The 26,465-nt window shown below is 37.2% G+C and overlaps 1 protein-coding gene across 1 annotated transcript; it reads left to right on the top strand.

Moving 5' to 3' along the window:
- Positions 1–14,443: 14,443 nt before the first annotated feature.
- On the top strand, positions 14,444–24,762 carry LOC134494946 (carboxymethylenebutenolidase homolog). The gene is made up of 5 exons (XM_063300198.1): positions 14,444–14,658; positions 17,252–17,359; positions 20,800–20,942; positions 23,202–23,293; positions 24,531–24,762. Exons 1-5 carry the CDS (start codon positions 14,444–14,446, stop codon positions 24,714–24,716), a joined length of 744 nt encoding a protein of 247 aa, XP_063156268.1. The 3' UTR covers positions 24,717–24,762.
- Positions 24,763–26,465: the final 1,703 nt, after the last annotated feature.

Below are 26,465 nucleotides of genomic sequence, written 5' to 3'. Positions count from 1 at the left end.
AATGTAAGTTTCAGTCCTTTTAACCACATACTTTCCCCCTGTTCCATTAGTATATTGTGTCCAAAGTTCTTAGCCCATTTTATCAGACATTCTTTCAGTTTCAAATTTCAGTAATAGTTTATACATTTTAGCAATTACATGTTCATAATTTGTACATAGTTCAACTTCAAATTCTGTCTTCTGCTGCTCAATACCAAATGTCCTGTTACCTACCTTAAATCTTTCTCTTAACTGTGCATATGAAAACTATTGAAAACTAAATCCCTCTGCAGCCAATTGTTCTCTTGATTTCATCTTATATTCTCCATGCTCTTGTTCTAACAACTCTTGCTAGTTAACCATTTCTTTTTACCTGCTGTTTCTTTCCGATAAAATTCTTCTTGTGCTGAGACCCATAAAGGTATTTTCGGGCAGTGGGATTAGCTTCAGTGAAGAGGCCTTCATTTTGCAGTGGAATGGAAATCACAGGTTTATTTAGCTTGCATTATATATTAGTTTGTTGCTTTACTTCTCTAATTACAGTTTTTCTTGTATCTGTATCTTGTTTCATTTCTTGAAACAAGTTTATTGCAAGGTCTGTCCTTATATCTGTGCCTAAAGCCTTGTAGTTTGTGTATATTCTGGGTGAAGCCTGCCACTTGTGATGCGTTCTAATCTACAATATGATGTGTAGCTGGACTGAACCAAGATATGCTAGATCTCAGTAGGGTTTATCCAGGAACACTTTCAGTATTCAGCAACATGAGCAACAGGGCTTGATCAGCTTCAACTTATTACCTGAGTCATGTACTGAAGGCAGATTTAAAGCTTTCCAGGCTGCCACATCAACAAAAGTTATTTCACCAACTCACCCAAGTTATACTGGGTCAATGCCAAAGAGATAACCTACCTCTCATTATCAAACACAAGTCTATTAACAATATTTACAGGTGCTTTAAGACTGGATTTTTTTTTAGGTTTCATGGAAATACTTCCAATTCAGTAACATTCTGAAATGGCAAGAATATTATTTTTAAAAAAGATCAGACGGGAGAACCACCAATTTTCTATTACCCTATATTCAAAATCCCTAGCATGACTCTGTTTTAGCTAAGATATTAGCATATCAGTCATTAGATACACTGAGAATTTTTGAAATGTACAGTACTGTCAAATGTACCTGGGAAATTTATTTTTTGGAGTATTAAGCATATAGTATTATTTTTAAGGTCATTGAAAGATTACAGAGGTGAGTTTGCATAGTGTTCATTTAAACAAAACATGAATATTTCTACATCAAGGCTTCTAAAAATAACTTCCTCCCATATGTATCTGAGACACAAATCAAAAGGAATTAACTTTCCTTTCTGAATAGTTGAAATACTCCTTCAGAAATCCTCATTCATAGTTTTTCTGATCTGGTTATTTACTTAATCATTCATTTCTCATGAGTGGCAGGCAGTCATGGCCAGAGACCACTATCTCCTAAGGCCACTTCAAGCTTTGATTTGATTCCAAGAAGATTCAGCTGAATCAAGCTGAATCTTGTAATCAATGCTTGGACATAATTCAAGGCCTGGAATTGAATCAAGTGTCTTTGAATTGATTCAGAGATACTGAAAGCAATTTGGGGATTGAATGGAATTCCTTGTGGCTTCAGATTTTGCCAGGTCTCAAACATTGTTACAACTTTCCTTCCATGTCTTGGATAAAGATGAAGATAAATTGAGTGATGTGAGAAGCACTCTCTTACTGCCATGCATATCAGACTAATGGGCCATGGCAACAGCACAACCATCCCAGAAAAATAACTGGTGGACTCTTCAATTTTTAATAAGTGTTTTCTTTCTAAATAGTTTCTGAAAGTTTTTATTTACAGCTTGGGATAAAACCCTTTCTGCATTGCTTTAGCACAAATTGTCTAAAAGCTCTGTGAGGTTTCAGCCAGCCTCTGACCCAGAAAATGAAATTCTTTCTGAGTCAGAAGGGGAAACAGAAACTTACCAGGCAGAAACTGGGAAAGCAAAACCCAGAAGTGACTCAGTGTACCCAGTCCAGCCTGGGTCAACCAGTTCAGGTCAGTCTTGCCTCTAGAGTCAAGCCTTGCCCAGTGGTTCCAGTTTGGTCTCGCCTAGCTTCCAGGTGCCAGCCTAGTTTGGGTGGTGTTTCAGATCACAGACAATCATCTACAGTTCCAGATGTGCCACGTGCCCTAGCTTCTTCCAGTTCCACAGCTCCGGTCAGTGAATCCTGCCTAGCTGTTTTGCCACAGTCTCCTTCTGCAACCTTGCTGGTCCCCCAGTTGTTGCCCGGGTGGTCTTGATTGGAACCAGCCTACCTCTTGATCACAAGGACTTATTATTGTAAATAGTTGTTTTAATAAAGAGTGGTTTTGATAATAAATCTGTCTGGCCGCCTCATAGTCTGAACAGGACAAGCTCCTTGCTAGACAACATTAAGGCTGTTGTGCTTTAAGGCTCCTCATCCCTGTTATCTCTGCCTTAAAAGTTGGGGGAATTGTTGGAGGTCCTGGCAAATCAGCATGCCTCATTAGCATGTAAATGATTTTTTCCCACAATGCAACTCTCCGTGCTATTGAGGAAGCTGTTTGTTGCCACTCCCACTTCCTCTCTCTCTCTTCCTCCTTTTTACCATCTGGGAAGAAGCATGCTTTGCTTCTCTCTACATCTTGGGCCTAAAGCCATGTGCTTGCCCCTTTCTTCCACACAGCTCTTAGCAGCTACAGGGCTAAGAGTTCATTAAGTTTAGGGAAAGAACAGAAGAAACAAGGAACATCATTTTTCCACCGATGATGGATGTAACTGAACCAAGAATAAAATCAGTAAGACTCTTTTTACTTATCTTAAACCTACTTTGTCTAAGTGTGTAATTCTTTATGCTTGGGAGGGCTAAGTGTGTAAGATCAATAACCTATGTTTCCCTAATGTGCTCATTAAAGCTATTTAAGATAATATTCTTTTTCTGTGTGCAGCTTCTCCACTATGTTAAGTTCTGCTCCATTCAGTGGTCCTAGCTGTCCACTAATGGCTTCAGGAATTTTCCAGAAATGTCTTATGGTGAAATTTTCAAAGCTATCCAGCTGAAACTTTGCAGGGTTAATGTCCTTTAAAGGGTATATTATTCCTGCTACTTTCATCCCATGCTGCAGGTATTCTGATGCTTTCCAATTATAGCCTGTAGTTGAAAAGTTTATTTAATCTAATCAGTTCAAATTGAATCAGCAAGATGGCAGACAAAAGGTCCTGATGCAAGAACTGCCACTTTTTACTTCTGTCAAAGTTGCATGAATGTTCAAAATGGGGGGGGCTTCAATAGAGACTTTCCTTCTACCATTTTCCCAATTTTGACACACCCGTAGAACCTGTTGTTTTAAAGATCTGCTAACATAAAAACACATAGTGAATTAATGACCTTGACATCTAATCTTATGGTCCTTCCTAGCTCTGAGTTCACTGATATAGATATATAGATATAGATATATACACATACATACACACACACATACTTATTAGATTCATAGGCCCCCAACTCCATCATGATAGCACTGAATTCTAGCTGAAAGGATGTAATTTCCTACATTTGATACGGCCTACTTGGCCAAATGCTATTTCATTCAAGACCATAAAATCTTCTTGAAGAAAAATTGCAAATGGAAGACTAATGAAAAGAACAGCTCTTGAAAGCAATGCAAGTAGAGTAGGTCTAGAGTAAATGTTCCCTTTAAATATGATCCATTTAAGTTATGACATTCATAAATGTTATTGAAACAGAAATTAATTGTTGATTTTTGTAATTATTATATGAAACCATTGAGATTAGACAGATACTCAGACAGATAGACAGACAGTTATGGATGCATGCAAATTTGGTAATTCTTAATAATGGAGCAGCAACAAATCTGGCAAGTCTGGTGTTACAGGTTTATTAATAGTCAGCCACAGTGTACTGATAGTCACAGTCTTTTGATAGTCACCCACAGTCTGCACCTTCAGTAAAAATAATGCATAAGTTTGAAGCATTTCAATACTGTATTTTGTTTTAAGATTCACTTGGAGGGAGATGTAGACTATGGTCTCTAATGGGTCAATGCTAGCTAAACTGTATTTAGATTATAACTTCCATTTATATCATATACATTGTTAATAAAAATACAAGTAACACAAATAATAAAACAATATAAATTATAGTGATGATTTCTCATCTCTTGAGATGAGTCCCAGAATAGAAGGAAGCATCAGAATAGAGGAAAGAAATAGCTTTGGCATGAGAGACAGACATCCTACACATTCCTGAAATTGTAATCGCAAGAACATGTTATACAGGCATTTCTCCAACCCAAGAAGGCTATGATTTCCTTCCCTAATGAGACATATTCTGGTCTGGAGTTTATGTTTCCTTATTTGAGCTCTGCCAATCCCTACTTAATTACAGTTAAAGGATGGATCGTACTCAGGTGGACACACCTAGAGTTTACTCACCTAGAGTGGTGATCCATATAGCAGGTAATCTCATAGCATCCCAGGGCTTAAGAAGCTACTCTCCCAGAATCTGCTGGAGAGGTAGAGAGCTCTCCTGCTACAGCATGTGTCCTAGAGCCATAAGAATCTGTAATATTAGTAAAATAAATTAATGTACCTACTTGTGGTCTTCTAACACAATAGGTCAGTGGTTGATTGTACAACTTGACTCTTATAATTGGACCCACAGTGAATAGAAGATCAATACTTTAACTTGAACCATCTCTTTGCAAAGCTGAGGCAAGAATTTGTCTGTTGCTTGCCAAATTCCTTTCATGCACTTCTCTTTCTAATTTATAAAGTGGCTAATGTGGAGGCCGCTCTGAATGATGCCTTACTAAGATGACCCTGATCATAAAAAAGCATGGAACACTGCATATAAATAATGGGTTATTTAAAGTGCACACACACACTAGCCTTGTAATTGTAACATTTAAGAGAAAGAGCAACTTTAATTCCAATCTCTTCAACATCTTGAAAGACTTGAAGCAATGTAAACTTGATTTGCTAAATCATCCAGTTAATTGAGTAGAAGCTGATGACTGATTTTATGCTTGCCTACCCTAATCCTTCACTGTGGAGCTTCTTTCTTAATTTTCCTTCTTCATTTCTTTAGGGGACATCCGGAATGATGGCAAAAAATAGACTGGCCCTGACTTCCAGTGTCAGCAGTTGAACTATAAGGCCTGGCTGACAGACTGACTGAAATTAAAGGCTGACTGGCAATAGTGAGCTTCCAAGGACTGCCATCTTTGTTAAATATGCTAACTTAGATGCTAACTTAAGTTTCTTTAACCATGATTTTTTGGACAAAACGTAACTGAATCACTATTCACAACATACTCAAATATTAACTGTGGTGTATTAACTGATTAACTGAACATTAACTGATGGGGTTTGCACAACATGCTAAGCCAAAACTAAACAAACTATATTTGCTTTTTATGTCAACCTAACCAATACGTTGCTAGTCCCAGCTCCTGCCAACCTAGCAGTTCAAAAACATGCAAATGTGAGTAGTTTAATAGGTACCACTTTGGCAGGCAGGTTCCATGTAGTCATGCCGGCCACGTGACCATGGAAGTGTCTACGGACAAACGCCGGCTCTTCGGCTTTGAAACGGAGATGAGCACCGCCCCCTAGAGTCAGACACGACTGGACTTAATGTCAAGGGAAACCTTTACCTTTACCTAACCAATACGTGTGATGAGATAGGCACCCAAGGCTATCAGAGTTTCCATTGCCCAATATTGAGCAGACTAAATTGAGAGGCAAAGAGTGTTGGGTCTCCTCAATGGAGCCCACTCTCCAGATCTTCCACGCTCTCTGTGCTTTCACCCAATTGCTATAGTGGCCAGCGAAGAAGTATAGCCACAGATCATGTCACAGGATACTCTTCTCTTTTTACACAGATGCTGATTGTGGGAAGGAAAAACAATTACTGGCCTGTTCCTCTTGGTAACTTCTGCTCTCAAAGTTATCCCTCCCCACCAAATGAAACCATTGAGGAACAAGAGAAGCCTGTCTCTGTGAATCATGCCTCTGCTCCTTTCCTATGTTCCTCAATCAAACATTGAAGTCTAAAGCAGCCTCCTCCTTCCTACAACTTCCTATCTCTTAGAACATCTGAAACCCAGAGTGGTGTAGCCGGTAAGCAGACACCCAGGCAGAGTGGCAGTTGCTTTTTTCTCTTCAGTGGAGAGCACACACACCTAGGCTCTCTCAGAAGAAGCTTATCCTGGTTTCAGATTACAAGCTTCCCAATCCGGGTAGGTACAGGTGGGGTAAAAACATCTGCTCTCCTTTTCTTGAGTTGGAAAAATGAGAGTACTGTAGAACTGAGGAGTATTTTTAAACAATTTCCTCCCATGGCAGATGTTAACTCAAACCTGGCCTGGTAGTGAATCAACTATTTCACAAGCAATAAAGGAAGTGTTATTAAAATTTCTAATGCTGTGATGGCTTGCTTTATATGCAGGTAGGTTTTAATATGCTAATGATGTTTTAGCTAGTGTAACTGCACTGTCCTGTTGTTTGTAGAGGATACTGTACATACATCAGAGTATCATTTGGGCTTTCTCCTTTTTCAGACAGAGCAGATTTGTTGTGATAAAAACAAAAAAACTGCAAATATCAAAAGAAGAGCACCGATGCTTGTAATAGTACATAAAAGCAACTGTGACATGAAATATTTGGGGGCGGGAAAGCAATTGCAGTTTGATATATTTGGGCATAGGAAATCTAAAGGTCATGATCTGATTGAACACCAAAACTATTTTATTACTGTTATTTATATTTTTATCTTCCCCTTTCTCTATGGCATGAAGGGTGGCATTCCCATTCCAGTTTTATGTGTATAAAATATGTGTCTCTGATGTAAGTAGCTAGAAGATTGGGGTTAGTCTAAGATGACTTACAGTTCATTAGACCAAGACTGGTTATTGGGCTCCACACTTTCTCTATTCTGTCATCCCTCCACTCTGTGATTGAGTTCATGCATCACATAAAGCCATCATGCTACAGTATTAGTTGATTTTAACTTAGCATATTGTGTGAAGTTAGTTGATTGTGTATTATGAAACAAACCATGATTAGCAAAATGATGTGTAAATGCAATATTTTTCTCACAGACTATAACATGATACTTTTATGATCTGTTGAACCATAATTTCCCATTACAGTTCTACTGGGTTACTGTAGATTACTGTCTCCCTAGTAATTGAGATATGAAGCTTGAATTTGAGGCAAGTTTCATACTTGCATTTAGAAACAGATTATAGCAAAAATTGCCTGGTTTGAATATAACAAGAAATTGTGGTTTAATAAATCATTATAGAAATGCTAAATGGTGCCTAAGTAGAGGCATAAGGATGGGCAGCAAGGGCAGAAGAGCCGTTCATTGACTAAACCACCGTGAATTAGACAATGAAGAAAACAGACAATGATATGAATTAGTTTAGCAAAAAGCCATTCAGTGCAGTTAGGAAAACTATACTTTTTTCTCCCAACACTGTTTTTGCTGTAGATATGAACTGGAACAATCCACCAACCGTGCAATTGCTGATGAAGTCAGGAGATGGGGTGTAACAACAATTTTGAGAGTCAGTTTGATGTAGTGGTTAAGGCATCAGGCTAGAGACCAGGAGTTCCAGTCCTGCCTTAGGCACAAAGCCAGCTGGCTGACCTTGGGTCAGTTAGTTTCTCAGGCCTAGGAAGGAAGCAATGGCAAACCTTGCCAAGAAAATTGCAGAGACTTGTCCAGGCAGTCTCCGAGAATTGGAGCATTCAAGTCATGCACATTTTTGACCTGAGTTACTGAAACACTGGACCCCTGGCTTCTACAGTCAATTTCCCACATCATGCTGTACTGGTGCCATCCATTGTGCTTGTCAGTTTTTACCTGTGTTTAGCTTTCTTTTCAAAGAGCAATTGTGTTGCAAGAAACCCCTAGCATTCTAGTCCTGTGTTGTGCAGAAGTTTGACTTAAAGTAGGAAAAAGAGCCAGGTTTCTGCCACTTGTGCAGTACTATTTCTGTCACCTCACCATTGGATGGATTCCAGGTTTCCTATTGCTTCTGCCAACAAGGAATGTCATGTCACTATATTTTTCATGTTATGAATACTATTATTATTTTTGAAGACTCCCAAGTACTGTAGATATCGCTCTGACTGGTCAACACCCACAGGACCAGGACCAGGACCAGGACCAGGACCAGGACCAGGACCAGGACCAGGACCAGGACCATGATACTGCAATTCCCATGCTGCTTGTGCAACACACCGTAGTTACTTAACTCTTGGAGCGGTGGCAGTGCTTTTTTGCCTAATCCATTTCTGCTTTGGCAGCCCTAGGTGTCATGGTGATAACTTTTGTAATTACATGTGTGCCAATCACAACTGCAAGTTCTTCATGGCTGTCCCCTGGCTACTTCTAGCTTCTGCTAACCATGAAAACTGGATCCCATGATCACTGCCTACACTGATATTCCTCTACAGTAGTAACTGAGGATGGTGCTTGCTCACCCTTGAACACACCCTTTCCCTTGCCTGTCCTCACCTGTGATCTCTCAGCTGGGTTATTGTTAAACATGGATTTTATGCTTTTACCGAAGAACACTAGACAGTCTGACTGACAAGTCACAAGAATAAAGCAGGAGCTGTACCAAGCAGGAGCATCTGGAGAGCTTCCTGCAGCTTTTTCCCATTGCCTCCCCTTAGTACCTATTACCTCTCTGTTTACTTAACAGATGGTCAAACCCGTGTGCCATTCCAAGGACACACCTACAGTCGTCCAACTCCACCCCATGACATGCTAAGGATAAGAATAGTTCTAGAATGTGAAGCCTTAAAAAAGTTAAGGAAGGAATATATGTTTAACCTAGGGAAAGAATATTCACAAGTAATATTTCAACAGCTTGAGAATGCAGTGTAACTTAGGAATGAGTCCCAGTGAATCAATGAAATGTACTTCTAAGGAGACAGGTCTAGATTCTCAATGCAAAAAGAAATAGGACAGAAGATGGGCAAACGTTCTTTTCTAAGTCCACTGAGGGGAGTGGGACAAAAATTTAGATTACATTTCTAAGAATGTTTGAGTGTTTGAAATGCTACAGAAATGTTAACAATGTTATTGGGGGTTTTTTTCTATTTATAGTAGGGAGAGTTCTGGATTTGGGAGCTTGGTCCCCAAAATCCAACTGAGCTGACCCATATATCCTGTACTTTAAATAAGGCCTGATACAATTAGAGGCTTCCTGCCCATGGAGCTGGGGGAGCTCTTTGATGGATCAATTTCTCCTCCCCTCCCTGGGAGTCCAATGAAGAATACAAGCATGAATGATCAAACAACTTACAGAAACGCAGAATCACTATTATACATGTGTAAGAATACATTTCTTTTCATCCTTTAGAGGCTTGTGCTGAGAACCAGCAGCTGTCCCTCCCTCTCCCTCCCTCCCTCACCTCCTCCACCCCCAGTGACTCCCTTCTTAGAGTTGCCTTGGAAGCTGTCTGCTGTAGAATGGGCAGTCTGAAAGGCACAGTACATCAGGTCGAACTCTTCCTTCAGCTGAAACAACCCAAGACTCTTCTCCACGGTTGACTTCTTTAAATTCCTGCTTCCCCTTTCCTGGCTCATCTGGTCCAGGCCAGTTCTCCATTCTTCCTTCTGCTCCAGGCCTCCCTGACAATCTGCTGGGCATTTTCCTTGCTAACTATTCTGCCAGCCACTTTTCGTCTCTGCTGCTGAGTTTCCAACCAAGATCCCTTGTTTCATTGTGCCTCTAGGTGGCGTTTCCTCTTTTTGCTGTAGAAAGGGAAATTCCTGTTTGGAATATCAGCTGTAAGGGCAACACTCTCCATTTCCTTCTTTCTAATTCTTTCCCTAAGTCATCTTTTCACCTGCTACCAAGAAGAAAAGAGCTCTCTTTTGTTTGTGTGAAACTCCTTTTTTCCCCTCTTCATGTTAGCCATGATGTTTTACCTGCCATTAGCCTGGCTAAACTTCTACAAGAACGTCTATAACCAGATTTAACTCTGTCGCAACCTTGTGGAAAGCTCCTTACAGTTTGTATCAAGCTTTTAACTCATTAATTATTCCCAAATCCTAATCAAAGCACAAATGTTACATTTTTAATGATTTCTCTACACATTTCTTCCACTAGCAAATTCAGGGCAGCTTAGAATCAAAGAAAGAAGATAAAGCATACAGTTTACCAATGAAACATCCCATGAGAGTGATTGTTAAGGTACCTAAGGTAGCAGAGCACAGTTGAAATATGTACAGCTACTCAGCTCTAAGTTAGGAATTAGGAGCAGTCAATATACAAAATCTTCCCCAATCAAATTCCTGAATGCTTTTCCTATTTGTGGTCCTAGCTGGCAAAAACCCTCTTTTCAACATTTTGTACTGGTCACCAGTACATGTTATTTGGGAAGGCGCTGATCTGCATATATCTGGCAAACTTCTTTTTTCAAAAATAAGGGGACTGGGGAAAGATATATGTCACTGGTAGCAGTATATGGACAGAATCATCAGCTCATTTGTTTGGATCTACCCACTTCTCATGAGCCCAAGCCTATATGTGAGATCAAGTAAACTTGTAGAAGGGCTTGAGGCCTAGAGGTGGCAATTCCAACAGGTAACTGCACCTAATCATTTTTCCTGGGTACATTGTCTGCACCGGTTTAAATTAAACCTGGGTTCCAGCACTGGACTTAAACTCTTTCAATCATTGCTTGTGAATTAACGCTTTTTGCTAAGAACATAGCAATACCAACAACAATATAAATATAAATATTTCCATATATGCTCTAAATAAATAAATGAGCATTTTAAATGAAAAAAGAAACAACACAATAAAATAATAGCAACAAAGTATACTTTCAAGTCCATCTACATGTAAGGTGAATTTAAAGTGGAAATGAATAATTAATAAGCAAGAGCTTTGGACTAAACAGGATACCACAAAATTGTTCTCCTTACTTTGCCAGGTACAAATAAACTGCTAGATGCCTATTGCAATCTAGAAAAAACAAGTTGGTCAGAATACAAACTAAGAATGAATAAATGCTAGAAGAAGAAACGAGGCATGATTGCACTAACAGTCTTACACTGATTAGGCAAGAACTTGCCATCTCCATAAAGGTGCTACCAGATAATTAATTTTAAGTAGAGAATTGCAAAATTGAGTCCTCTGTCCCTGAATCAGTCAATTGTTCTTCAGTATGTGCTGATCTGAATATTCTAGAATACTCTAAGATTCTATGTTTACCCCAGACTGGCATTATTGATACTTCATTGCAATATGTATAGTTCTTTTTCCTTGATCTTGCCCAAATACACTGACATCAATCTTGGAAACTGTAAAAGGAATCTTCCACCCTCATTTGCAATGAGTCCATTAAGACAGAGTCCCTGAATAAATTAAAATGTTTCTTCCCAGGTTTCTTGATACCTGGGTTAAATTGCCATTTATGACATAAGGTGCCAAAGAACTTGCTTTCTGTCTTTTGATTGTTTACATCTAGTCTCCCTTCCATTGTTTTGCCAGCCTCCCCATAATATCTCATGACAATGAACCGTATCACACTCATGGGGGTGTAGATTGCATGGCTGAGTGTGCAAGCTGGCATGCAGGCCACATTCATGACAATGACTCTGGAAAATATGATTCATTTAATTAACCTGAACAGCTCTTTCTCAGAGTGACATAAAAGAGTTACATCTTGATTTGTTATGTTTTTAAATTGCAAACATTTGGCTATCATTTGTCCTTTTTTTCCCAATAACTTTATTAAAAAGTAATAAACAAAAATAAAATGTAACAAGAACTAATATTCAGAAAAAAGAAAGAAAAAGAGATAAGAGATAAGAAAAAACAAAGCCAAAAGTGCTAGAAGAAGAAAAGAAAAAGAAGAAAAAGGGAAAAAAGTATAAAGAAATGACTTCTGAATTTCTTTTACAGCAGTTATAAGTATTAATGTAAATTAACCTCTTACTCTATGGTTACCAGATGATTTTCATTCTTTCTATAATCTATCTTTAATTAATCATCAAAACCATATACCATAATTTCCTTTTTTTGTTTTTCTCACATATATATATATATAACAGAAAAACAATGATAGGACCTAAAATTAATTAAGAATAAAAATGCTAAAATAAATTGGAATAAAATACTCTTTTAAGAAATTCTAAACTAAGTAATGGTGCGGTGTATTGTGCAGATGATAGCACAAAACTGGTTAACTGGTGGTTGTATAAAAAAGCCAGAAAATTTTGGACTCAAATATATATACTAATACAGAAGATTTCAAAGATGAATATACAATGGAAACCAGAAGCTTTTTTGGGGGGACAGATATCATTTGTCTCTAGTGGTGTGTCTGCTGTGATTATTTTCTCACAGCAATTTTGAGAAATCAAAATTTCTCACCACCAGACAGGTGGAAGTACAGGAATATGCAGTTGAGATGAAAGTACATTAAAATCAACAGAAACTGGATAAGATCTCATAACTCATCTATGTAATTTGTTTAATCAAGTTCTGCCGTTTCATTTACTAATCTAAAATATTTATTTGTTTAAAGTATAAAGTTTACAATAAAAATGAAATTGAAAGGCTTCATAGCATAAATGATATGTGAATAGTTAATGTAGTAGTTAAACCTAAACAAGGTGTGCCTCCAGCAATTTGTCTTCAGAAAGACAGATATGCATCACTCTGTCTTCTTGTCAGCAGTTTGTATTCTTTTCAAAATATTCTTTGAGCAATCTAATTCTATGTAGATTGCATAAACGTTTTCAATAAGCTTCCTTTAATCAGGCCTGTTTCTGGAGCCAGTTAAATAGTCTCTGGGCATCAAAGGACAAATAATGCATTGGCTTTGAAGAAAGTGTTCCAGTCTCAGCTCCAGTGCTTTCTCAGCTATGAAGCTTTGATACACCCTTTCTGCTGGCTATCCATGCAGAATTGCTAACAGAGAGGTCCTCTTGACATGCTGATGATTAATTGTAACTTGCCTTGGAGATTATTTGGCATCTTCTTTGATGCTGAGTATTTTTTCCTTCTTTAAGGTTATCAGTGATAATCATTATGACTATCACCACAACTGCTTATTCTCCTAATTTGAAGTAACATCAATGTATATTACACTTAAAGGCTCTTGGCCACCCTATTTCCACAAGATACGTTTTTTCAACATTTTATTTTATTATTGGATCAAAATTAGCAGATCTCCCGTTTGGCTTAGCATCCATCCTGCTCGTAGCTCAGCATTCCAAGGATTTTTTACAAACTTTGTAGTTTGAACATCTTTTTGATTCCTAAAAACCTTCTTTGACCCAGCCTTGTTGGGCAGCATTAGGGAACATTAAAAAAGAAGTAAGCTTTTAGGATGCAAACAAATAAACAATCAAACAAACACTTTTCTGAACTTTTAAGATGGTACAACAGAGGCTCTGTGGTTTGTGTTGTATATAGAGAGCCTAGAATTATCTCTAGAAAACAGGTTGAACTGGTTTTTATAATGCTTTACGATGTGAACATGAGTTCAGCCAATGCCACTATCAATTCCTTTTAAAATAATGTTTTTGCCATTGATTTTTTACTGGGAATCAGTCATAATCTGAGTACAATTAGATAGAATGGTCAAGAATGGAAGATTATCAGTGTCATAGGATCCATTCAGAAACATTTAGAACAACTGATCTCCATTTTAACTCCAACACAGAATCTCTATGTAGAGGAAAGTTGTATTAAATGGATTTCTGGCTGTTATGTCTTAATTAATAGCATAACTTGAAACTAATGATGAAGGCCTTACCCATCAACCTTAGGCTATTTCTCACAATAAGGGAATGGAAAGTTCCCATCTTTAACAATGGAATGGAAACAGAGTCAGCTACAAGGTTGTGATTAGGAAAGTATCCTTTCATGTTGCACTGGCTTCTTTTCTGAACTGCAGGAAGGGATGCAAAATGAATAATGGGACAAACAAATGACTGGTCAGTTCACATTGAACTAGTGTAAGTGTGTCTCTTTGTATGCGTATACACCCAGAATCTTATTGGTTTAGTTTTTCAGGCTGTTTACCTTTTTGCTTTACTTAAATTTTAATCAACTTTTTTTTTTTGCTGATTCCAACTCAGAAAAATGCTGTCATCTTCTTATAAATAGGATTATCAGACACCACACCTTGTGGGGTTCCTGTCTGATTGCTGAGAGTAGCTGATTCCTACTCCTGATAAGAGAAGATGTTCTCTTTCTGTCAACTTTAAAGACAAAATCTCAAAAGTTACATAATTGCCAGTGAGGTTTCATTTTAATCTTTTCTTTCTGGTACTGTCTGGAATGCCCTTGTTTTTATAATAGCTTTTGTGTGGGTTAAAACTAATTATTATTTTTCTGTTTCAGTTCTTTTAAATGTCCAGGAGAGATTTGCCTTTCCAATATGACATTGGACGAAGAAGGAATTACGAAGGGCGTGGCCGTGAAGTGCAAATTGAGAACATCAAAGCATATGTTTGTCAACCTGCTTCTGATACAAGCAAAGCTGTGATTTTGATTCATGATATATATGGATGGCAATTCCCAGACACCAGATTTGTTGCTGATATAGTTGCTTCTAATGGATACACGTGAGCAAGGGTTACTATTATTCTAAGAATGTAAAGAATGTATGCACTGTGTAGGTGAGGGCTACTATACTTGTGCTACAACAATCTGAACAGCCGTTAGGTGGCAAGAAAGGGATGCAGGCACGTGTTTTGCTGCCATCTAGTGGCATCCATATTTTTCAGCCCAGATGTAGTAGCCCTAATTTAGATATATGAATAAATTGCAAGGGAGCAAATAGGTATATGAGTACAGGTATGAGTACACTTAACAACCATAATTGAGACCAGAATTTGGGTTGCTAAGTGAAGTGGTCATTAAGTGAATCCAACTCAATTTTATGACCTTTTGCAGTGGTTGTTAAGTGAATCACCACAGGAGTTAAGCAAACCATGTGGTCGTTAAGCGAAACACATGGTTCCCCATTGATTTTCTTGCCAGAAGCTGGCTGGGAAGGTCAAAAATGGCGATCATGTGACCACATGACGCTGTGACGATCATAAATGTGAACCTCTTGCCAAGTGCCCAAATCATGATCACATGACCACGGGGATTCTGCAACAGTCGTAAATGTGAGGACTGGTTGCAAGTTCTCACATTTTCAAGCACCATCGTAAGTCCAAACCATCACTAAACAAAAGGTTGTTAAGTGAGGACTACCTGTATACTGCTTTAGCTCATATAGTCAACGCTGCCCTGCAGGAAATGCAGCAGTTTTTAAAAAAGGAAAAGCCTACATGTAGTCATTTATTTAAACTATACGGTTGTCCATCTCATAGTAATGACTCTGGGCGGCATATAAAGTTAAAAATAACAATTTAAAGACTCCAAATCATAAATGTCCAAGGTCATAAACAGCAGTTCCAGCTTACAATTAAACATCAGCCAGCAGAGCTTGTTTAACAGCCAGGTCTTTATTGCATAATAAAAGGCAAATACAGTCGAGGCAATCAGCTATTCTGTAGGGTGGGCACTGCCACAGAGAAGGCATGAGTCCTGGGTCCAATAAGATAAGAGTGTTTTTTAAATTTATTTTTATTAAATTTTCAAGATATAATTAAGACACATAATGCAGAATATAAGACCGACAGAATACAAGTCTAAAAAAGAAGCAGGAGAAACTAAAATGGTGCAGGAATACTCAAAAAAGCATATCAGACCAGTGGCTTCTGACCTTTTCCAGCACAGGTATAAAAGTACATAAAAGTTAATCTCTTACTATTAATAAAACATTTAGTAACATTATTTCTCTAAAATCAAACCATTCAATCATCAAAGCCTAAAATCAAGACTTCCTTCTTTTGTGTTACAAGCAAATAGCCCAAAAGCAGCTTCCAGTTAGAAACAAATCCAGTTACAGTGTTTTCTCTGATCAATGCTGTCAGTTTAGCCGTTTGTGCCAATTCTATCAACTTAATCATCCAGTCCTCCACTGAGGGAATTTGTGCATCCTTCCATCTTTGAGCATGTAAGAGTCTTGCTTAAGATAAGAGTGTTTAATGGAAGGTACCCTTAATAGAAGGAACCATCCAGGATCTACATGCATAGAGACATCATAGCTGTGATCCAATCCAAGGCCATTGTCACCCTCTCATTCCAAGTGGTGAGAAGTCAAACTATGTACCAGAGCCCCAAGAAGAACCCCAATTAATCGTCTTTAACAGTTAATTGTTTTTAAACCCATTCAGCTTCCTTTTCCAATAAAAAAGTTTAGCTACAGCTCTCCCACTAAAACAAAATTAACTTTGGCAGAATCATGCCTATATACTACACCTGCATAGATGGGACCATCAGGCTTAACAGAATCTCCCAGCTAGATGGTGTGGCTTCCCAGGAAACAGACCTCTTTTATGTCCAAATATAATTTCAAGGCTTAATGCATATCATTTCTAATACATCCACTAAAGAAAGCTACAATTATAAATAGATTACCTAAGCCAGTGTTTCTTAAAATGTGATGCTAGAACCCCTGGGGGTCCCCCAAGACCCTTTCAGGAGTTCACAAAATCAAAATTATTTGCCAGCCTATCTTGAAAAATTATACAATATTAAAATTGTATAATTTTATACATTTTAATATTACATAATTATTAATTATACAATAATTAATAATTATACAATTGTATTATACAATTTTCAAACAATCGTGAGAAGCGGCAGCGGCAGTGAATGTGTCAGTTTTTATTTTTAACACAGTAAATATCATGAATATAACCCATACAAACAAAATCTCTTTTGGGGTCCTCCATAATTTTTAAAAATGGGAAGCGGTCCTGAGAGAAAAAAGTTTCAGAAACACTGATCTAAGCATTAAGATAATTTGCATTTAGTGGAAATTCCCTCCAAGTAGGAAAATCACTGGATATGTGAAAAATTCGAGATGTAATATTCAACTTTAATTTCAGCTGTAGCTGCAATATTTTGTTTTGATGTTTTTTTTTAACTATTTGTAAACCGACCAGAGTTACTGGGAGTCAGGCAGCATATACATTTAATAAGTAAATAAATAAATATCTACCTATCTAATCTTCATGCTTGTTACCTTCTTAAGAGCTAGCTTGGGAATTCAATTGTCACAGAAACCTCCCAGTAATATGTTAATGCAATATTCTACAGAACCATCTGCCCAGACTTTTTCTTGGGAAAGAAACCTTGGACATCTAATGATCATTGGCAGAATTTTGGGGACTGGTTAAAGGATCGAGATCCCATGAAAGTGGACAAGTAAGATTGATATTTATTTAAAGAGTAAATGTAACTAATATGTATCTGATTAGAAAAACATGTTACTTAAGCAAAGCCAGAAGGATATTCTTAATGGAATGGTGAACAAAGACTGGGGAGAGAGAAAGATATTTATATTACAGTAAGGATGCATAGCATTTCAGCCTTCATACCCTTTAAGATAATATTTGCATTAGCTTCACAACAGTGAAAGACAAACCAATGTTTTTGTTTCTTTAGGAATTTTTGTTTACATTGGATTCAGCAAAGCACTCATACCTGCATACCATCATCATACAACTCCCTTTCAGAATAAACAACCTTAGGTGAAGCACAGAAAAAGATTTAAGTAGTAGTAGTAAGCAAATGAAATTAAGGGAAGAGAAAAGGAAATATAACTAAACCTAGTTTATACCAATACCATTCACTCTAACAATACCATTCACTCTATCTTTGCAAACCATCTTTGCTTCTTTCATATCCATACACCAGTTTCTACATTTTTTTGTTCTTGAAACCTCTCATTTTTTTTGAGGATCTCATTGATTGCATTCAACCATGATTTTCCCTGCTTTTCCCCTTTAACTTGGCCTATTCATTCTTTCTTCATCTGTCTCTTTTGCAATTTTGATCATTCTCTTTATATGACCAAACCACCTTGGTGTAGTATATGCAATGGGAGCTGGAATCTCTCAAGACAGGAATGTCAGTTATATCAACAACCAACTGCCATCCAGCATTTGAGAAATGCCAGAAAGGTAACCATTAAGCCATAGAAAAAGAGGAAAGAAACCCTGGCTTATGCTACAAGGTGTTGTAGAAGGCAATCAACAGCTTTAAATGGATTTATTCTTGTATGCAGTAAAGATTTTTATCTAACTTTGTAATGTTGAGAATACATTCTTCATAAAAGAATGATACCCAGCTTCACATAGTACCCAGCATTGCATATTCAAAAATTTCTTCCTCTATTTTCCCATCCTTAATAAACATTCTACTATGGGTAAGGCTACCATACCTGGGCAGCAGTTCATCTACATGCTCTAATGTTTCACCATTTATTTATAGCTTATGATAATTCACTCCATTCTCATTGTCAAACATGAATAACTTGGACTTAAATATGTTTTCACATCCATCATACTTATATCTAACATTATCTTGCCATTCATCTGAGAGGTCAGTCAACCACACAGCATCATCTGTACGCAGAGTATATACATTCATGTCCCCAACTAATACACCTCTAACATCAGAACAAACATCTTACACATCCATGCATACATCGATTAAATAGGCAAGGGGATGTGCACATCCTTGTCTTACTCCATGTTCAGTGCTCATCTGTTCATTAAGTATTCCATTTATTCTCACATATGCTCTCCTTCCATCACGTAGTGCTCTTACCACATTTAGCGACCAATCTTCAATTCCCTATTCTCACAAAATGTTCCATGCTTCAATCCTAGTCATTTTATAATACACTTTCTCTAAACTAACAATGAATAATGAATGTCCACCTTTATACATGTCTCAGCAGTTTGCACATTCCTTTCCTGGTATAAAGCTGCACAACATTTCTCAGAGTATTCATTTGTCACACCTTATGCACTTTCAACCAGAAATCTGCCAAATACTCTCCCATGCACCCTTAATAAACTATCCCCCAATAGTTTTTGCAGTCTATTTTCTTTTCTGTCTGTATAATGAAACAATAATGCCATTATCAATCATTGGGTATATTTATTTATTTATTTATTTATTTTATATCCCGCCTTTATTATTTTTATAAATAACTCAAGGCAGCAAACATACCTAATACTCCTTCGTCCTCCTATTTTCCCCACAATAACCACCCTGTGAGGTGAGTTGGGCTGAGAGAGAGTGACTGGCCCAAGGTCACTCAGCCGGCTTTCATGCCTAAGGCGGGACTAGAACTCACAGACTCCTGGTTTCTAGCCTGTTGCCTTAACCACTAGACCATAGGGTATAGATGCACCCTAAATAAGTCACACAACCACTCTTTGTTATGCCACCCACACCTACAGCAGTAAACATTCTCTCAACATTTATGACATCATTTTCATCATTTTTCAACATCAACATTTACAGCTCTCATTTCAGTTCTACAAGATATCATTATTGTTCCCGTACACATTTCTACAATATTCCTCCCATCACTTTATTTTTAATTCCGTTCACTCTGCTATAAACTTCTTGTTTAGCCTTCTTCATCTGCTTCCAAAATATTTTCTTGACCCAATTACTCTGCAATTTCTACATCAGCCAAGCTTGGCTAGGTGTTGTCACCAGCTGTGACTTTATGTGTGAACAGTGCTTTACTGTCTGCCTAAGATTACATAAATAAGGGAAATTTCAAATATATCACACACTAGAGGCTTTTAGCATTGCTATTGTGCTGCAAGTTACACCTAGACTTGTAGATGACTTTACATATCTCTGTGGAACTGTACCATTTTTACTGGTGAACTGAACATCCTAACTCTGTAATTGGGGGATAGACAGTGCACAGCAATGTTTTCATGTAAACATTATTAAATATAAGTTATATAGCCACACATACATCATTTTTTGGATGTAGAAAAAAAGATATTGTAGCCCTATTTCCCTTCTTTCCTTCCTCCTTCCCTCTTGCTTGCCTATATATATAGTCATGGCTTTTTTACGTAGAGTGATTTTATCTCTCTCTATTGTTAATATGATGCTTACTACTTAATACAGCAGAATTGCCAAAATGAGCATCCAATAGCATTTACCACTCAAACTTCCCTATACAAGTTAAAAGTAGGCATCTTTATAGAGCTTTAAAATAGTACCAAGGCCATTTTTGAAATTTTAATTTTTTTAAAATTTTATTTGAACTTCAAAAATGTACATAGTGTTGGTACATTTTAACATGCCCATAATGTTAAAACAATAGTTCACTACCTTGGCTTGTCATACAATGGATTTTATCAGACACATTTTCAAGTAAATCTGTAGACCAGGAGGGCTGCCAGTTTTGTTTTTTTGTTTTTTCCCCAGTTCTTTTACATACTTTTTAATCACTTTTGTTTGTTGCAAAGCACCTCTCCCAAACCCTTTGCATTTCTTAATTGCTTTAGAAGGGAATTTAGTGCAGATCAGCAGTTGACAATTGCTAAAAATGGCAGGTTGGGAGATGAGCAAGGCATTCAACATGCCATCTTCAACTGAAGCTAAACCGTACTCCAGTACCAAGGCAACCTTGCTGTTTTGCCCTCTGGACACAGGGCAGATTTTGAGAGCTCCCCAAAGTAAAGGACAATGAGTAGAAGAACCATTTTTTAAAAAAAAATCTTACTAACCCTCTGTAAAAGTGACTGATCTGAGGATAATTGTGTAGTCTATTTTAGGTATTTACAAAGATGTTTCATCTCATTTTTGTTTATGTATCTTAGGACAGTTGATATTGTCTTGAAACATTTAAGGGAGAATTATAATGCAATCAAGATTGGTATCGTTGGGTTTTCCTGGGGTGGAATGGCTGTACATCACTTGATGCTAACAAATCCTGAATTAAAGGCTGGTGTCTCCCTCTGCGGTAATGAAGAACGCTTATTAATTCTATTTTTAATTATTTAAGCGGTATTAGAATAGTTGCTTGTAAGGATAAGCTGCACTATATAAGTTAAGACTTTTTACAAGCGGCATGCGTTTTTTCCCCCCCTCAAACAAGGGGCATATCTGCACTGCCTAATTGCCCCATTGCCAGCACAGGCAGGTAACTTCTTCTGGAAGGCAAAAATGGATGTTATGACCCCACTCACTGTCAGAGATCTCAGGGTGCATTTTTCTGCTGTATTTTACTTCTGAAGTATACTTTTCCATGTTATGTCACTTTGAGGCTTTTGTCCATTTCAAATAACCCGCTTCAGTTTGTTCCAGGATAACTGCTGCAGTTCACCTGGCAGAGGAAAGAAGGTTCTTTCAACTGAGGCAATGATCACCATGTTAGTGTCTTCTAAAGCTCCTTAAAAAAAAATAATAATGGGTGCTGTGACAGCATAATGGCTGTAATTCTTGCCTTACGAATAGAAGATTATTGGTTTAAAATCAGCAGAAATGTTTTTTTTTTAAGTTACTATTTTCTTTCCTGAATTTCTATATTTTCTTGTAAGTTTTTGTAAAGTAATGAACTATTTTTGTTCCTGGGAAGAAGGAAACTGCCCCAAGGCTTTTACTGCTTCTGTCATTTCCACTTTTCTCAAAAATACTTAAGAAAATTCAGTAAACTGGAAAAAGTATATTCCTGTTTTATTATTAAATATATACAATATAATCTTATGCATGTTTACCTCCCCTTATCCCCAGTAATCATACATAGGATATTCTCCTGGGCTGTCTCACAATTTTTCCAGGCAGCCAAGATAGAAGGGCTTCATCTTGAGCTCCCAAAAAGCTACATAGCCACACACACACACACACACATGCACACAGACACATAAATATATATGTTCAGAAAGATCCACCCATTGGCAGTGCTCTCCTGAAATATAAAGGTAGGAGGACACAGCATCAAAGGATTGTACGGTTGGAGGATATGGTTTAAGTTGACTTAGAGTCAAGACAGCATGCACACAGGAGTAGCTGGCAGGGATATGCCCAGGAGAATAACCTACGTGTATTTATTTGAGGGAAGGGGAAGTAAACATGTATAAGGTTATGCGGTATATACAGAAATATATCTTTTTTCCAGCGTATTGATATTTCTTAACTATATTTTCAAAAAGTAAAAATGACGAGCAGTCAAAGCCTTGGCCAATTTTCTTCTCCCAAAGGCAAAAATAGTTTATTCATTTTACCATAATTTAATGCCATTTAATCATTTTTCATCTATTTATATCAAAGTTATAAATAGCTCCTCACTGATTACCTCTGGCAAGTAAAAATACTAGCAGATGGTCAGATAGGAAAGCTTTATAAATGTGGTTTATTTCATCATTACACCATAAATGACAACTACAGCCGGGCTAGTAAACATGATTTCTGATTTTTGTGGATTCATTTACAAGACTGAATATTATAATAATTGTGTAGTACACTCGACCTCTTCATCCTTTAGTCTGTTCCATAGGTGGTTTGATTTGTGAGGAGTATATGCCCTACAGCAAGGTTTCTCAACCAGGGTTCCATGGAACCCTAGGGTCACTAGGGGTTAACTGGGAGATCACAATTTATTTAAAAAATTATTTCAAAGTTGGGCAACTTCACATTAAAGAAGTAAGTTTCATTCTTTATTGTCAGTTTAAGAACACTGTTCATGCAGATATACAGGCCTACCCATGAAACAAATATAATAATTTTGTAACTTCTGGCCTATATTTGAGCCTGAAAGTGCAGGGGTTCCCTGAAGCCTGAAAAATATTTCAAGGGTTTCTCCAGGGTCAAAAGGTTGAGAAAGGGTGCCCTATAGAAACCAAATATATGCCCCAAAGTATCTGCAAGTATGCTTTACAACTCATGTTCTTCAAATCATTGTGGAAACAATTTCCCGAAGCCCAAAAGCTGAACTTTTTGTACATACCAGACTGGTTTCCTGAATCAGTTCTCCTAGGCAGAAGTAGCCAGTGCAGGTTTGCAACCCCTGCTTTGGTACTAGGCCCACCCTGAAAGGGAACTGCTATCCTGGATATGCTGCACCGAGAATTCTACAGTTTAGAATGCTTCTTAAAATGTCTGCATCATTATGAAATGACATAATAATGAAGGAAAATAGAGTATTTGTTCTCTAATTTTATAGTTTGCCTTGAAAAAATGTATTTTTTTAATGTAACTTCCCTTTTTACTTTTTTTCTTTTAGGAATTATTAGAGATTCTGAAGTTAGGTATAATTTACTAAATCCCACCTTTTTCATTTTTGGTGAGAAAGATCACACCATTTCTCTTGAACAGGTAATCAGTTATCTTCAAATAGCTTTATGACTGATATCTCTGCAATACATTTATAGAATGGAGTGAATGTGGAGAATAAGCATTGCAGGTGATCCTTACTTTCATTTAAGGATCATTCTGAAAAATAATGAGTCTGCTCCTACTATACTATTACCAGTGGGAACATTTAGCTAGCAGCATCTAATGAAGTAATGGAGCACCAGCTGAAAACAGCTGCTCATCTCTGCTGCATAGTGTTTATGTGGAAAAAGGGAATTCCTGCTCAGAGGGGTGATCATCTGGAATCAATTTTCCTGTCCAGCTGCTTTTTAGCAGGGATAGTAATTAGTAGTTTTTTTAGTAGGGAAAGGGCTGTAACTCAGTGACAAAGAACATGCCTTGCAAGCAGAAGAGAGCTAAAATGTGAGATTTTCCTAGAAACCTCCCCTCTTAATACAAGGTGTAATTACTCCAAAGCAGTTAATCTACTCAGTGTGTGCTCAGAGGAATAATATAATACTACTCTGCATATGCACCCCATTTCCAAGCAATGAAAATTCTTGAGCTGCCAACAATTTATGTTCAGAGTTTGGTTGAAAGAACAGACTAAAAAATTACGAAGTTTCTGCAGTATAAGGGTTACAGTAATTATGATACAGACTGAGTCCAGAGCATTAATGCTCCATCATATTCCTGTTTGAGGAGGATCCAAAATGCCATAGGATTCCCTGTTGATAACTAGGCCGGTTTTCCATCTACCTTTCTTCAGTTCTAGCTCAGCCTGACATCTTGATACCTATCTACCCCATACTTCCTGTCTATTGGAAAAAAGAAAGAGGAACCACTTCCTTGGCTTCTTTTTAAAGCACAATCACAGCTATCACTCATATTTTCTTGTTGGATCCTCCAGTTGGTTCCAATCATACTTTGCCTGAGGTACTCAAGCTGACAGTTTCACTCGTGGAATTAAACTTAAGAATTGCTGAGTTGACAGGGATCCCTTGAGGCTTCTTCTCCAACTGCATTATTACAGGTGCAGAAACCATATTCCTGTTTGGATATGATTAACAATAAAGTCAGAGGTCACAAAATCACTGATACTGTACTTAATGTATTGTTGCTTAATTGCAATTCAGGTAGCCTGAACTGCAATTTTAAGCAAAATTGTCAAAGAGTCCAGGTTATAAGTGAACAAATAATAAATAAGTGTAATGTTAAATTTCCTGTAAGTATGTAATATATTTATTTTCTGCTACAGGTCTCTTTACTGGAGGAAAAACTTACAAAATATTGTAAAGTAAACTATCAAGTTAAAGTATATCCTGGACAAGTTCATGGCTTTGCTCAGTGTAAGCCTGAAGACATGAAGCCTGAAGATAAGCCATACATAGAAGAAGCAAGAATGGATTTAATAGAGTGGCTGAATAGATACATTATGTCTTGAAGCAACATATCCCATTTTATTCCTTTAACCTCAACAACAGAATGTCCTTTCTTTGTTTCAAAAACACTTACTGTAAAGATTGTGGGGTCACCTATTAGACTCTGAAGAAGGGAAAATGCATTTGAAAGATATGGCAATATTAAACATTGAATATTTGTCATTAATAGATTAATTGTCATATTATTCCATTATTTCTACTGAAAATTATACACACCTGATGATCTCTCTATTCTTCTTGGTTTTCGTACATTATATACCACATTATTTTTCTGTAAATATATTGAAAGTTCAGCATTTCAGCATTTAGTTTTGGACCTTAGTTCTATTACTGCTATAATTTCTGGGCTGCAAACATCCATTAGCTTTCTGTATCTCATTGCTTGTGTTTGTCCAGATTTTTTCAGCTCAAATCTGGTACTTCTAGTTCTACCATTTTCCTCTTTAAAATTGTAGACATCACCTTGAAGACACACACTTTGCTCCCAAAAACATGCTTCTCCAAGTCCAGTTTTGGTGTAATTAATCACCAATAAGGGGAAAGATAATTATTTATCCTTGATGCAAAATAATAGCAAAGCATTCAAAGTTGGAGTCTGTCTCAAATTAAATTTTGTCTATTTCCAAGGCAACATCAATAATACAATCCGGATTGAAGATGGAGGAGATAAACTTAAAAAAAGTTGCAAAAGTAAAAATGAGGCATTATTGAAAAAAATAAAAGAGAAAGGGATGTGCTATTTGTAATCTTCTATCTCCCCAAATAGTTGAAAGCGGAGAGTTTTCAAATTAAATTTGGAACACTTGAACTGAGATCTACCTCAGATTTTACTGAAAAGGCAGAGTTAATCATTATAAAAAATGTGTACAGTATTATTTTACTTTAACACAGTTGTTTACTTATTAAACTTTCCTTCCTTCACATTTAGGAACTCTTATTCATTCTCTCTTCATCCCTTCATGGAAAATAACATACCGTAACTGAATCTCCCTAATTTTCCTCAGCCAGTTTTTAACTACCTATAATGCTTTTTTATTCAAAAGACACTTTATATGAGACATCTCCAAGAGGCAAGAACAATGTGGCCGTTAGCAATTATTTCAGAAGGGAAACACATGTAAGAATTAAAAAGAGCAACGTGTAGGATTGAGGATTAAATCCCTAATGTCCACCGCTGTCCACCTCTCTTCATTTGGAGGGATTACTCTGAGATGGGTATCTTGAAGAAGGATTTGTTCCCAATAACACATCCTTTCACAATGAAGCAGCTTGATACTAAAGTTTTGCCACCAAGGGCAACTTGCTGGAGTAGATATTACCATGATCTAGTTTCCAAGTTGTGAAGGCACAAGTCTTGAGTATTAGGCCAGATTTGAAAAGAACAGCCCACAGATTCTTTGCTAGATGGAACTGAGGCTAAGCATTTAAGCTGCAATGTCCAAAGCAAGATTCATATATTTATCTATTTATCTATAAGATTTGGGGATCCACAGTGTCAGGGGGATCCACAAGTGATCATGTGACAAAGCCCTGCCCCCTTTTATACAGGATGTACAATGCATTAAAAAAGGCGGGGCTTCAATTGTGTGGGCAAAATCACTACCTTTTTTAACACCCTCATCCCCCAATGTATGGACATCCCTATATCATGCAAAGTGGCAGGTTTTTTTGGAAAATAATGAAAATAAACATAAAATTCCTTCAGAGAATGCATGGTATATGGAAATAAATTACATTCTCTACCACATAAT

This window comes from Candoia aspera, chromosome 3 (assembly GCF_035149785.1).
Source record: "Candoia aspera isolate rCanAsp1 chromosome 3, rCanAsp1.hap2, whole genome shotgun sequence".
Lineage (NCBI taxonomy): Eukaryota > Metazoa > Chordata > Lepidosauria > Squamata > Boidae > Candoia > Candoia aspera.
The sequence above is the reverse complement of the archived record's forward strand: the minus strand, read 5'-3'. Positions and strand labels throughout refer to the sequence as shown.

What these genes read in the sequence shown, in the direction of transcription:
- LOC134494946 (XM_063300198.1), top strand. Translation starts at nt 14,444, where the DNA reads ATGTCCAGGAGAGATTTGCCTTTCCAATATGACATTGGACGAAGAAGG. An exon ending in GGCTGGTGTCTCCCTCTGCG is followed by an intron (nt 20,943 to 23,201) that starts GTAATGAAGAAC and finishes TTTTTCTTTTAG; the next exon opens with GAATTATTAGAGATTCTGAA. An exon ending in ACACCATTTCTCTTGAACAG is followed by an intron (nt 23,294 to 24,530) that starts GTAATCAGTTAT and finishes TTTCTGCTACAG; the next exon opens with GTCTCTTTACTGGAGGAAAA.